The 14,678-nt window shown below is 39.9% G+C and overlaps 1 protein-coding gene across 1 annotated transcript in view; it reads right to left on the minus strand.

Moving 5' to 3' along the window:
* ACYP2 (acylphosphatase 2) overlaps nt 1-14,237 on the minus strand; it is a 175,302-nt gene extending 161,065 nt beyond the window's left edge. The window contains exon 1 of the mRNA XM_060169621.1: nt 13,942-14,237. Within this exon, the coding sequence (XP_060025604.1) occupies nt 13,942-14,083 (142 nt within the window). The 5' untranslated portion in view covers nt 14,084-14,237. The remainder of the gene's footprint in view (nt 1-13,941) is intronic.
* Between the last annotated feature and the right edge of the window lie 441 nt (nt 14,238-14,678).

Below are 14,678 nucleotides of genomic sequence, written 5' to 3' on the forward strand. Positions count from 1 at the left end.
TTAGAATGTCTTCTTTAGGGGCTTCCCTGGTGGCACAGTGGTTAAAAGTCCACCTGCCAATGCAGGGGACACGGGTTCAAGCCCTGATCTGGAAAGATCCCACCTGCCACGGAGCAACTAAGCCCGTACACCACAACTACTGAGCCTGCACTCTAGAGCCCGTGAGCCACAACTACTGAAGCCCGTGTGCCACAACTACTGAAGCCCATGTGCCTACAGCCCGTGCTCTGCAACAAGAAAAGCCATGGCAATGAGAAGCCCGCACACTGCAACGAAGAGTAGCCCCCGCTCGCCGCAACTAGAGAAAGCCCATGTGCAGCAACGAAGACCAAACGCAGCCAAAAATAAATAAATTAAATAAATAAATAGAATGTCTTCTTTAAATACAAGTACTAAATTCAAGTTTAAATGTAATAAAACATTACTATTTTAATTCCACTTTCTGGAAAAGGCAAAACTACAGGGACAGAAAACTGATCTGTGATTGCCAAGGGCGGGAGTGGGAAGGAGTGGGGCGCTGAAAAGGAGCACGAGGGAAATTTTTGGGGTGATTGGACTGTTTTATGTCTCAGTTGTGCTGGTAGTGGTGGTGGTTACATGACTGTATGCATTTATCAAAACTCATTGAACTGTATACTAAAAAGGGTGAATATTACTGAATGTAAATTATACCTCAATTTTTAAAAATTAGAAAAAAAATAGGCAAATCACAGGGGATAGATCAAATCAATCTCAGAGAGGTCAAAAGATATTGCTTCTCCAAACAGCAATTGAGTCTGATTAAGAGGATACAGAAGACAAGATCCGTGGCTTGGGTAATTTTATGTAGTTTTGTAAGCAGATTTGTAATAACAAGGAGTATCATTTGTTTCCTGAGGGTAGTGTATTGTGGTACCAAATGAATACGAAGAAAAAAAGAGTAGTGGAGCAAAAAAGACAGGATAGTATCACAAGTGAAATTCTTATGGGGCTATAAAAAATATTTTAAAAGATACCTATAGGGCTTCCCTGGTGGCGCAGTGGTTGAGAGTCCGCCTGCCGATGCAGGGGACATGGGTTCGTGTCCCGGTCCGGGAAGATCCCACATGCCGCAGAGCGGCTGGGCCCGTGAGCCATGGCCACTGAGCCTGCGCGTCCGGAGCCTGTGCTCTGCAACAGGAGAGGCCACAACAGTGAGAGGCCCGCGCACCCGAAAAAAAAAAAAAGATACCTATAAATGTGAGGGAAGGATGAGTGGGGAGTATTGATCTGAAGAAGAACCAGAAAGGTAATCTGTTATATAGATGGAGGGAAAGACATGAGTCAGTAGATATAAAAGGAATGGGCAGAAAATTCAAGAGAAACTTCAGGTTAACCAGACCATGTAGAAGAGACAAAACAGGCAGAACTGTGGAGAAGTGTGCAGTCATTTTTTCCTGGAGTGAGGGGATCCCAGAAGACACTGACTAAGCAGAGTTGAAAGTTTGGGTCCAGGCCTATTGTGCATATTCCCCTCTGAGTTTCTCAACAGTGAACAGCCCCAAATGATGTTAGCATTAAGAAAAGAAAGCACATGCAACTGAAGTAAACAGAAATTGGAAACATATAGTCCAGCTCTTTCCTATTCAGACCGGTCCATGAACCAGAGGCACCAGCATCACCTGAGAGGTTTTTAGAAAATCAAATTGTCAAGCTCCTCCCCAGCACTAAAGAATCAGAAACTCTGCAGGTTGCATCTTGGAATCCAATTTTAACACGCTCTCCAGGTGATTTTTATGCCCGCTAAAGTTTAGAATCAATGGTTGGCTCCACCTTAAAGGAAGGTCTGGGAAAGGTTTGAAAAGGATTTATATTTCAGGTGAAGAATTGCATCGCAAAGGGGAAAACTCCAATCTTGTAGGGTACTGCAGGTCTGATGCATTTCTCATTCATGCTGTTCAAATTCGTGTTGGTAATAAATCATGTACTTGCATGTCAATATTGCCTCAGCTATTTTACAAGTCAACAGCGCTACTTGAAAGAAACCATGGACAATGAAAAGACAAAAAACCCTGTCCTGCACTCTAACTGGATTTGGTGCTGGAGCAGAGCAGGCAGCCTGTCACTTAGGTTGCTCCCTCCACCCTTACTACTTACTGCCAGAAACACCGGAGCTGCCAGAAAGGGAGGTTAACAACAAGCTGCCCACTCCACCATACTCCACCCCACTCCACCCCTGGTGAAGAGCAACATCCTTTCAACATTTATGAATTCCCAGCAGCCCTTCCACCATCTATTTACTGATGACAAAAAGGCCATTTGCTTAAGGTGACAGGATTTGAGGAATTTTTAAAAGAGTTATCCAATACATTGCAGGGTTAAGGAAATTACCTACTCCAGTCTGCTAATGAAATGTTCTTTTCACACAGACATAATCTAAGAATCAGGCAACTCATATATATATATAGATATATATATATATATATATATTTTTTTTTTTTTTTTGCGGTAGGCGGGCCTCTCACTGCTGTGGCCTCTCCCGATGCGGAGCACAGGCTCCGGCCGCGCAGGCTCAGCGGCCATGGCTCACGGGCCCAGCCGCTCCACGGCATGTGCTATCTTCCCGGACCGGGGCACGAACCCGTGTGCCCTGCATCGGCAGGCGGACTCTCAACCACTGTGCCAACAGGGAAGCCTCACAATTCATATATTTAATAAGCACAATAGGGACTTCCCTGGTGGTGCAGTGGATAAGACTCTGCGCTCCCTATGCAGGGGGCCTGGGTTCAATCCCTGGTCAGTGAACTAGGTCCCACATGCATGCAGCAACTAAGAGTTCGCATGCCACAACTAAGGAGCCCACATGCTGCAACTAAGGCCTGGTGCAACCAAATATATAAATAAATATTTTTTAAAAAAATAAGCACACTTTTAGACATTCTGATTATTCACTTAACAAATATTCACTGTCTAATTCTGCAGAGAATGAGATGAGTAAATAAGACAGTCCTGCCATCTAGGAGCTTACAGTATAGTGAGGAAGATAGACAAGTAAAATGGCAATTAAAATGTAGAAGACAACAGGTACAAACTTCCAGTTATAAGATCAATAAGTACTAGGGATGTGATGTGCAACATGATAAATAAAATTAACTTATGCTTATGTTACATATGAAAGTTGTGAAGAGAGTAACTCATAAGAGTTCTCATCACAAGGAAAAATATTTATTCCTTTTTCTTTTATTTTGTATCTATATGAGATGATGGATAGTCACTAAACTTATTGTGATAATCATTTCATGATGTAAGTCAAATCATGCTGTACACCTTAAACTTATATAGTACTGTATGGCAATTATATCTCAATAAAACTGGGGAAAAAAGAAAAAAGAATAATAAATAAAACTTTAAAAATAAGTAAAACATAGAACAATTATGAGTTGAAAGATGTATAAACCAGGATGCAAGTGGGAGTTCACAGGACAAACAAATGACCCACCCAGTCTTGGGTAATTTTAGGGCAGGCTTATTGAAAACGGGACATTGATACTTCAATGATGAGCAAAAATTAGTATGATGAGAATGGAATAACATTAAAGATGGAAGAGCATGTGCAAAGTCCCCAAATCAGGATCATGACCTATTTGGATACCACGCATATTTAAATATTCAAAACCATGTCATTGCACTCATTTTACCAATTATTTCTAGCCCCAAACTTCATTTTCAAGACTTGCTAAAAAATAGTTTAATTCTATTTCAACTGTTTCTAGAAAAATGGGTAAAAATGTTTTTACACCCTAGTCCAAGTTATCATAATCTCTCAACTAATCCACAGCAATGGCCCCCTTCACTAGTCTCCCTATCTCTAGTTCTGCCCTCCTACAGTCTAGTCTCCATAAAGCAGCCAAGGTGGTTTTCTTTCCTTAAGTAAAATCAAATCACTTCCTTTCCCAGCTTAAAACCCTCTGGTGGCTCCCTATCACACTCAAAATAAAATATGTTCTGGTTACCACACCCTCCAGGCCCCTTTCTAATGCTCTGTCTCATCTCTTAGGACTCCTGTCTGCTCATTCCATTCCAGCCAAATTTTTCTCCTTTGTGTCCCTCAACATGCCAAGCATATTCCTGCCTCATGGCCTTTGCATTTACTATTCCCTCTGTCTGAACTGCTCTTCCCCCTGATCTTCTCATTGCTGGCTCCTTCTCATCATTCATGTCTCTGCACCAATGTCATCTCCATAGAGAAATAGTCCCTGACCAATTTATCTAAAACAGCACTGCATCCTTATATGTTTCCTGGATATGCATAACTGATTACCATATGATATTACTAGGTATTTATTTGTGTTTTTTTTTTTCTGTCTTGTTCAACACTGTGTCCCCAGCACCTAGACCAGAGCTTGGCACATAGTTGTTGAATAAATGAGTGAAGGAAAAACCAGCTGATAAGTATTTAAGTGAACTGTTTTACTGTCCTGTAGTAATTCATTATTAACATTGTAAATATACATGCAACCATACTGATTAGAGTTTAAGTTTAATTTCAAAGTGATGATGATAAATTTACTGCACTCAAAGCTGGAAAGAATCATAAGACTTCTGTGTTGATTCTAGCAGAACTTTACTGCTTTATCTAAATGATAATATATAGTTTGATGTCTGTATGTGTGTGTGTGTTTATATATAATATACCATATACTAAAAAGGGTAGCAAGAAGTCACTACATAATGCCTAAGTTGACAAGTCAGAAAATATTAATATGAGCATGTTGTTTATAAATAATGGCTTAACAACCATAAGAACTGAAAAAAGAAATGGTTAAACTGGTTGTCTTACAGAACTTAGAGGACTTGGGATAGAAGACTAGAGCAGGACATGGCGGCTGTATTTGTAACTATGAATGGTAAGGGCACACACACATTTATTAAACAGATCTTAAAACAGTATAACTAAAGGATTGTCCTTTAAGTTTAAGAGACTTAATTTTAGGCTAAGTTCATACTGCTCGACAAATTGGGTAGATAATACAAGTGCTGCCCATTGCTTTAAGCAGTGATAAATGGAAAAAAAATAAGACTGAGATAAATCATATGTGAAAGATTCAATATGTACTTAACAGAAATTTAGGTTGTCTTGGCTATAAACCAAATATTTTGAGACTGAGACCAGGGAGATCAAAGTCTTTCTGTAGTATGTCCTTTTGCATCACTACTTGGGAAAGACTACCAAATGTAATTACTATGCTGTTAAATGTATTTAACATATGAATATCTGTGACAGACACTGTTAGTTGCCTACACAAAATCCATTTTCCCCTTCTGCTTTTCTAACAGAATTCTGATTTTACTTGAGGCAGCAACATGCTCTTCTATATTTATCGATCTTCCTTATAAGGGGTGGTCCATGTCAAGTGGTTCAGCCAAATCACTGGTAGAAGCTTTCAAGAAAGCTCTTTGACAGGGGCTGTCTCAGCCAGGGGTTTCCTCCTTGTTCCCTCTCTCTTCCTGACTGTAGGGTGAATGTAATGATTGGAGCGATAGCAGCCATCTTGAAACCATGAAGGAAAGTCCAAGGAAATCACAGAGACCTTGGCAGCAACATCCCTGAGGGATGGGGGAAGTAGGGGATGGGGAATGACTGATAAAGGGAACTGTGGGGCAGGGCTTCTTTTTGGGGTGATGGAAATATTCTAAATTAGTGATGATAGCTGCAAAACATTGTGAATACAGTAAAAAACACTATATTTAGTATGTTTGAATACGTTACAAGAGTGAATTTAATACTATGTGAATTAGATCTCAATTTTTTTTTATGTCACACACACAAAAAAGGAAACAGGACTGTGACGTCATCCTTCCTCTCTCTGTCTGTAGAACAAGGACAGTCATTCCCCAATTTGCTCTCCATACAACATCCCTGACTTCTCCTATCATTCCACACCAAAAAACTCTGCTCTGCAGATCATCTTGAAGTACTACAACCAGAACTAAATAGTTGAGCTCCCTCTAGATGTCACTGTTTATTTCTGGGAGAGAAAGTTTCTTTGCCCATGTGATAGTTCCTTTAACGGGGAGAAATATCCACTAGTGTGTCACTCCTGGCCACTCTCTACCTGTTCCTAACTCCTCGGGGACATGCAGTGACTTATCTAATGGTTAAGTTTGGGAGGAGAAACATACACAGTCCAGGTGCTTCCTCTTCTTCCTTCTGGGAACTAGTTATTCAAAGGAATCATCCCTTCTGTTCTGTTGAGGGAGCCCTGCTGGTGCCTGGGTTGGTGTGTTTAATTCTGCAGTACAGATTATTACGAAGTCTACTTACCTGAAGATTGAGACACATCCCCCAAACTCTGCTTTACTCATTGTCTTACTTGTCAATAACTCACATAATGAAGACGGGTGTTGTTTACTGGGTCCCTCAACCACAACCCATATTTTAAAGCCTTAGAAGGAATGTGTATCAAGAGTTGTCAGGACCTCCAGCCCATTAACTTTGTGACGCAGTGAACCATGCAGGAATTAACTGTTCAAAGCTCTGGAATTTTCTCAGTCTTTCTGAGAGTCCCCATCCCTAGTCTGAAGCATTCTGTGCAACAGAGGGAGGTCCATATAGCAAACAAAGTGAATGTGAACACAGATTTTCTGCAGTTGAGTAGCACTGACTGGAACTGAGCACTCTCAGGACAGGGCCTGTACTGGAGAAGTTGCTTCCATGGGCTTCTGTGGCCTCTCTACACTGCTTTCACCCTGCTTGCTAAAGAGAAGGGAAGCTGATATGACACATGCAGTTTTTTTTACAGACACACTGCTCTGGAAACTGGGACAGACATCAGCCGCTTCAGTTATGAGAGACTCAAACAAAATATGCCACTCAATCAAGGCTCAGTCAGCTGCAACTGGACCTTGCTTTGTGAAAAGATGTGTCAGGGAGAAACTCTGAGGTGAATATTTGCAAAGCAAATCATACTTTAAATCTACAAAGAAGTATTGATGTTTAAAGAAACCATATGATGAATTCTAAACATCAGGATCCTTTCATGTAAAATCAAATTTTCATATTAACCTGTAATCCTTCATCCTGGGATCGAACTGCATGTGTCAATTTTGAATGCAGGAAGTCATCAAGTCACTACCTTACAAAGCAGCCCTTAATGACTTTAAACATCTTTAATTGTTAGAAAGTCCTTCCTTCTATGGAATAAAATTCTGCCCCACTTTAACCTTCCAACATCCATCCAGGATCTGTCCCCTGGAGCCACACACCATGGCATCTTTCAAATAGTCGAAACAGCAAATATACTACTGTTTCTTCTCTAAGCCAACTATCCCAAACACTTGAATTTAATTTGAGATACTTTGGAAGTTCCCACCAGAAGCACAGCCTGTAGGGGATATAAAAACAAGCTAGCTTAACCTTTAAAATATTGGGTGGGCCAAAAGGTTAGTTCAGTTTTTTGCATAAGATGGCTCTAGTAGCACTTAGTTGTCTTTAACTTCATTCAAAACAATTTTGTTAGATTGTATGTGACATTTGTCATATCAGTGAGCATTTAAAAAAAGACATCAAAATTGGTGAATTTTTGTGTACCCATTTTAATATTGGAGATGAAAGAAAAAAAGCAACATTTTTAGCATATTATGCTTTATTATTTCAAGAAAGGTAAAAACGCAACTGAAATGCCGAAAAAGATTTGTGTGGTGTGTGGAGAAGGTGCTGTGACAGATCGAACGTGTCAAAAGTGGTTTGCGAAGTTTCGTGCTGGAGATTTCTCGCAGGACGATGCTCCACAGTCCTGTAGACCAGTTGAAGTTGATAGCGATCAAATTGAAACAATAATTGAGAACAATCAATGTTATACCACGCGGGAGATAGCCGACACACTCAAAATATCCAAATCAAGCACTGAAAATCATTTGCCCCAGCTTGGTTATGTGATTCGCTTTGATGTTTGGGTTCCACATAAGTTAAGCGAAAAAAACCTTCTTGACATGGCAGGCAAACCTGGCAAACCTCAAAACCTTCTTGAGAATCACATGCGATTCTCTACTTAAATGTAATGAAAACATTCCATTTTTAAAACAAATTGTGACAGGCGATGAAAAGTGGATACTGTACAACAATGTGGAATGGAAGAGATCGTGGGGCAAGCGAAATGAACCACCACCAACCACACCAAAGGCCGGTCTTCATCCAAAGAAGGTGATGTTGTGTATATGGTGGGATTGGAAGGGAGTCCTCTAACATGAGCTCCTTCTGGAAAACGAAACGATTAATTCCAACAAGTACTGCTCCCAATTAGACCAACTGAAAGTGGCACCTGACGAAAAGTGTCCAGAATTATAACAGAAAACGCATAATCTTCCATCAGGATAATGCAAGACCGCATGTTTCTTTGACGACCAAGCAAAAACTTTACAGCTTGGCTGGGAAGTTCTGATTCATCCACCGTATTCACCAGACATTGCACTTTCAGATTTCCCTTTATTTCAGTCTTTATAAAATTCTCTTAATGGAAAAAATTTCAATTCCCTGGAAGACTGTAAAAGGTACCTGGAATAGTTCTTTGCTCAAAAAGATAAAAAGTTTTAGGAAGATGGAATCATGAAGTTGCCTGAAAAATGGCAGAAGGTAGTGGAACAAAAGGGTGAATACTTTGTTCAATAAAGTTCTTGGTGAAAAATTTTAAAAATGTGTCTTTTATTTTTACTTAAAAAACCGAAGGCATTTTTGGCCCACCCAATACTGTCCTTATTGTCTAGTGAGAGACACAGACAGGTGTACACAAATAACTATATTTGAAAGGAGAGGGACTTCCCTGGTGGTCCAGTGGGCAAGACTCCATGCTTCCAATGCAGGGGGCCCAGGTTCGATCTCTGGCCAGGGAACTAGATCCCACATGCCACAACTAAAGATCCCACATGCCACAACTAAAGATCCCACGTGCCACAACTGAGACCCGGTATAACCAAATAAATAAATAAATATTTTTTTTAAAAAGGGAGGATGGATTTGGAGAAGTAAAAACAAGAAGTAGAACAGAACTACAAATGAAATGCTATAGGAAGAAAGATGAGAAAGGGAATTAGAGTTAATCGTATTTCTTGACTTTAATGTACTAAAATTTTCAACCTCTAAAACATAACTTTTCCACTTACCTGTCTATGTAAGGAAAAATGTATACACCTAAATTATGTGGTGTCTGACAAAGCTATTTAGTAATTATCCTAATTTTCATTTTAAGCAATCTTAAAGAAAATTGCTATTTATTTCTGTAGTCTAATAAGTTACTCCCATTCTAAATCTGAGTCAATCCCATCAAAAACAAACTGTTAAATTTCTAACGCACAGGTAAACCAACAGATTGCCACAGTCCATTTCTACAAGTGTCGTCAGTATTTACCTGAGAGTTGGTAGAGCATCTATACACAGCTTAATCAATTTCTCTTTCAAAATTTCAGATTATTCTTGATGTAATTGTAATTAAACATTTATAGGAACATTATAAGCCATGCCATAGTTACAAATGCTCTAAAAACCCAGGAGGTCAGTCCCCTACTCCCCTATCCCTCATCCCAAAGCCCGTAATGTAACAGAAGTTGGTGGGAAAAAAAAACATGGAGCTTCTTGAGAATATGGAGATAAAGTAGAGGATGGAAAGGGAGGGGAAAAAAAGAGTAACTTAACAGTGGACAAACACTATCTCAGCCAGGTGATCAAGGTTAACCTCAACAGTGATAAGTCATGTACCCTTGATATGCTGGTGGGAATGGCACTGTACCTCTGTGGTCTTCTTCCTGATAACCCACAACCTCAGTCTTACAACAAAAATACCAGACAAATACCAGTATGGGAGCATTCTACAAGGTATCTAGCATCAAAGTACTCCTCCAAACTGCCAAGGTCATGGAAAACAAGGCAAGTTTGAGAAACTATCACAGTGTAAAGGAGCCTAAGGGGACAAGATGACTCAATGTAATATGATAGCCTAGACGAATCCTGAACAGAAGAGGACTTTAGGTAAAAACTAAGGAAATCTGAATGAAGTATGGACTTTAGTTAAAAATAATGTATCAATATTGGCTCACCAGTTGTGACAAATGTACCATACTAATGTAAGATGTTTACAGTAGGGGAAACCGGATGTGGAGTATACAGGAACTCTCTATAGTATCTTTCTAACTTTTCTATAATTCTAAAACTGTACTAAAACAAACAAAAAAATTATTAAAAAAAATAGAGGGAAGGAAGCAGCAATGGAGAGCAGCAGCAGCCTGATGGAGGAAATGTTCACATATTGAGGGATAGGAAAGTCATTCTGGCTTATCCAGGAATTAACTTGACTTTTATGCTAACTAAAACAGCCTGTTTGTGGCTTATCAAACACTACATCTGCTTTAACTGTTAAAGAAAAGGGCACCTTAATCAGAAGTAAAGAATGTCCATGTTAAAAATAAAGATTAAATGCCTCCCTTTCTGGGATGCCAATGCTGGTACTTCTTTGATGATAGGACTCTCTTCCCAGGTGCCAAGGACATACTGGCTCCCTGTGTACATGCTGATCTGTTTTTTTGAAACCTTGAAGGAATGAATCGCTGATTTGTTAGATGTTCTTTGTTCTGAGAAGATATAAAACTGTGCTGGAAACCATGCTTCTCCAGAGCAGTTCCTCAGAATTACCTGAGAGACTGTCTCCCCAGCTACAGTCCTCAGTTTGGCTGAAATAAAACTCTTTTCTATTCCAATTATAGATCGTTTATTGATTATTTCTGTCAACAAGCCTATAGCTCTATGAGTGGACTTTGCAGAAGGGTCTGAGAAATAAATCCACTATTTGTAATATTATTTCTATAAATGTATTTTCCTGAATTTCAAACAACCAATTTATAAACTAGTTCTTGAAATGCAATCTGTTTGCAAATTAGGGTGTGTGTATTGGAGAACAAGGCAGAGTATATTTGACCCCTAGAACATTTTGACTACCATTATGGCACCAAGGATGATTTAAATTCAAACATTCTAAATACAAATATAACAGCATACCCCGTTTTTTGGTTGGAAAATATTTTCTGTCATAAGCTCCGTCAAGCTAATTCAATTCACTGATCAATTTTCCATCAGAACAAGACAGTTAAATCATTTTCCAAATTAATTTTTATATCATTGAAGCAATTTTCATTAAGAATATTTTTCATTTAAATATTTTAATGACAATTTTATTTATCAATCTATATCTTGTCCATATTCAATGTTCCTAATTATAGCTTCCTCCATTGTAAATTTACCTTCATAGCCGTTATTTCTAACAAGTGAGTATTCACTAAGATTTTATTATTCCACACTTTTAAAGATCCCTTTAATCATTCTCCATTTTACATTATTAAAATAAAATTAAAATTTTTATCATTTATTGTTAATTATTTCTACACTATCATTATGACTCAGACAAAAAGCTAGTGGTTTGTATTTATTTCTTAGGTAATCCACTAAAAAATTGTGAGCAGTTCTGTGAGACACAGAGAGACGCAGACTGATACACAGCAACGGTGATAGTGCCAGCAAGCAACAGAGGGAGAGTCAGAGGCTGCAGTGTTGAATGTGCTGACTGCCTACTGACAAGGTCAAACTTCCTTGGAGCCAAAAAGACCATAAAAACATCCTCAGAATCATCTGGAATGGTGTATAGATGGCCAGGTCCAAATGCCCTGCATCAGTGTATGTATGTGTTCGGTTCATAGGTTCGGAGGAAGGCAAAATAAAGGTGGAAAAGGTATTGAGAGGAGGATCAGTAGGATATACTGATTAAGAGCATGGGCCCTGGTATAAAACTGTCAAGGTTCAAATCCCAGCGCCACCACTTAACTCACTCTGTAACGGGAAAGTTACGTCACTATGCCTTAAATTCTCCATTTGTTAAATGAGGAAAATGGTTGAGGTCATAGGGTTGACGATTAAATGAGTACAGAGTTTGGCACATCCTAGATTCTCAGCAAATGTTGATGTATATGTGTGCAAATATGTGATTGTGAATTTGTCCCACATACTAGGCCTTGATAAATCAATAGTATGCATGTACTCTCTTCCATTTAACATACTGTAAACAACAGTTATTCCCCTAAAGCTGATTTTTAAACCCCACTGTTTATATAGCGTACATTTCTCTTTCCTATTATGTATACTGTTGCCCCAAATTGATCTTCATACACCATGTGACCACCATATGGACAAAGTGCAATTACATAGCTAAAATTAATAGAAATACATTATGTGTTATCAGAAAACCTCATCTAATGGGAAAGTGCAGGTTTTAGAGTTAGAGAGATGCAGGATCAAATCCCATTTGTCGACTAACGGCTTGTCCAAGTTACTGACACTCTACCTATTTTATCATTGTTAAAACAGTACTAAGACATATATCTCACAAAATTGTGATGAAGATTAAGTAAATAATAGTAGGATGCTCAGCACATGGTACACCCTCAGTAAACGTCACACATGTGCACACACACGCTCCTTAACTACTCCCGTCTCTGTCCAGTAGACCAAATAGTTTGTCAAATGATCTTTGCCACCATTTTCATTTTTATATACATGTTTCAATGACTTTTGGGGGTAGTTTTCAATCTAGAATACCATACCCCTGGGTGTACCGAAGACATTCTAAAGGGTACAAAGCATGAATAATTTTAAGTAATCAATTTCTGTATCTAGAACTTCCATATTTTTTTTTCCCCTAAAACTGACTTGTCTGAGGAGACACCTGTAATACGCCATGATTCTCCTTTCCTACCTCCCTTCCCACAGTTACCCTTTGAAAGAAAGAGCTATTTCTTTACAAAAGGCATACACTCACCCATCCTTTTTCTTATCCTGGTACACTGCCCCAAAGTGTAAAAACCTCTAGAATACCAAAATACAAAGATAACTCAACCCTTTAATCAATGTTCCATGAAACCTCCAGCTTTCCCTGTAAGAAATAAATTTCCAAAACAAATTTACCTTTTAAATTTTAATAATGTTTATCACACTTTTAAATGTATTTATATTATTTTCATCAAGTGTATTCTAATAATAGTCACAATAGTAACTCAAGCCAAAAGAAAATAAATAAATAGAGCTTTATGGTCAAAGGAAATTAAGAAAATATATGTATGTGTGTATATATATACACATACATATGCACATACATATTGCAGAGAAGTTTGGTAGGTGACCAATTAGAAACTGCTCAAGCATAACAATAGGATAAAATTCTGTGGGGAAAATGGAATGGAAATCAAATTCAAAGAGGAAAAGGTATGATGCAAAATTTCCCACTGTTAAAAAGCTTTGCTTTGAATGAATGATGGCAAATAGTAAATCACTACCATATTTATATTCCACTGGATAAATTTCAGTGATTTAACATTTTAAGTTAGAAATAACGATAGTTACAATAAGCCAGACATGACATCCTCTACAACGATTTAAACTTATAATGAGACAAAAATTAGATAACAACTTAATAATTCTTTCAGGAGCTATACAGGAAAAAAAAAAGTATAATCTCCTACAAAGAGAACCCTCAAACACCATCTTAGGTGTCCATCCTAAACTCAAGTCAAGCGCAGTAGTTCAGTGGTGAGTAACGGGGACCACTAGTTCAAAGACCCTCTCTTCTTTCCTTCCCCCACTTCATTTTGTCCTCTCAGTCTGCACTCCCCGGACCCCCTTAAGTGGCCCACTCCCTGCGCCCGGCTGTTCCTCCTTCTCCCAGTCTTTCCCCGGCTCCGCTCTCCTCCCTCGCCCCCATCCCGCCCACCCCAGCTCTTCTGCGCATGCGCCCTTCGCCTCCTTCCCACCCATGGCTGCTGTGTCATGGCCGAGCGGAAGTCCTAGCCGCTACGGGGCAGGGCGTCCTTAAGATGGGGTGTGCTTGTCGAAGCTTTCTACTCTTCCTCCCCAACACCTCTTTGATCTCCCACTGTTAGGGGGTCCCCTACCCTGCACTCTCCCGAACACTTCGTAGTCCACGGATTTGAGTGGCCTGGCGGTAGACATGGCGGCGACGAGGCCTCGGCAGAGGAGCTGGAGCTGGATTCGGGGCGCGGTGACTGCAGCGGCCGCGAGAGGGAGGGCGCACATGGGACCGCTCGGCGCACCTCGCGCCTGTCACCGGCCGGGGACGCGAGCGCGCCGGGGTCACGCGTCGGAAGGCGGCAAATGAGACGGCGGGGACTGGTAGTGAGGGCAGCCCGGGACGCCTGGAAGAAAGAGCCCGCTAGGTCCCTGGCGCCCGAGGTCTCCTTTCCCTGCCCCTCCCCCGTGGTGGAACCAGACTCGCTTCCCGGGAGGGATGCCAGCTACGAGTCCCTGCGATTTAACGAACCGCTGCGCTTCTTTGCCAGTGTTTGTATTTAAATAAAAGCGGAGGCTTGGCCCAGATGTCAATAGTTTGGTACCCCCAAAATGATTCTTTTGAAATGAAAGACCTGCTAGCTCGGTGACTGAGAGTATTTGGTTAGTGAGTAAATTTTTATTAAACGTTTAGGTAACTGCCAAATCTGTCAGGCGATTTTGAGCCGTTCTTAAGGTGACATCTGCATCCTCTTTTCTATTGAGTCGGAAAAGCTTTAGGCCTGAATACATATTCTAAATGGATTGTGATATATTCTGGAACAAGAAACTTTAATGGAAACAAAAAATCTTGTCTGCTGTGAACTCGTATAGCTTTTTTCTT

The sequence above is a fragment of the Lagenorhynchus albirostris genome, chromosome 13 (genome assembly GCF_949774975.1).
Source record: "Lagenorhynchus albirostris chromosome 13, mLagAlb1.1, whole genome shotgun sequence".
Lineage (NCBI taxonomy): Eukaryota > Metazoa > Chordata > Mammalia > Artiodactyla > Delphinidae > Lagenorhynchus > Lagenorhynchus albirostris.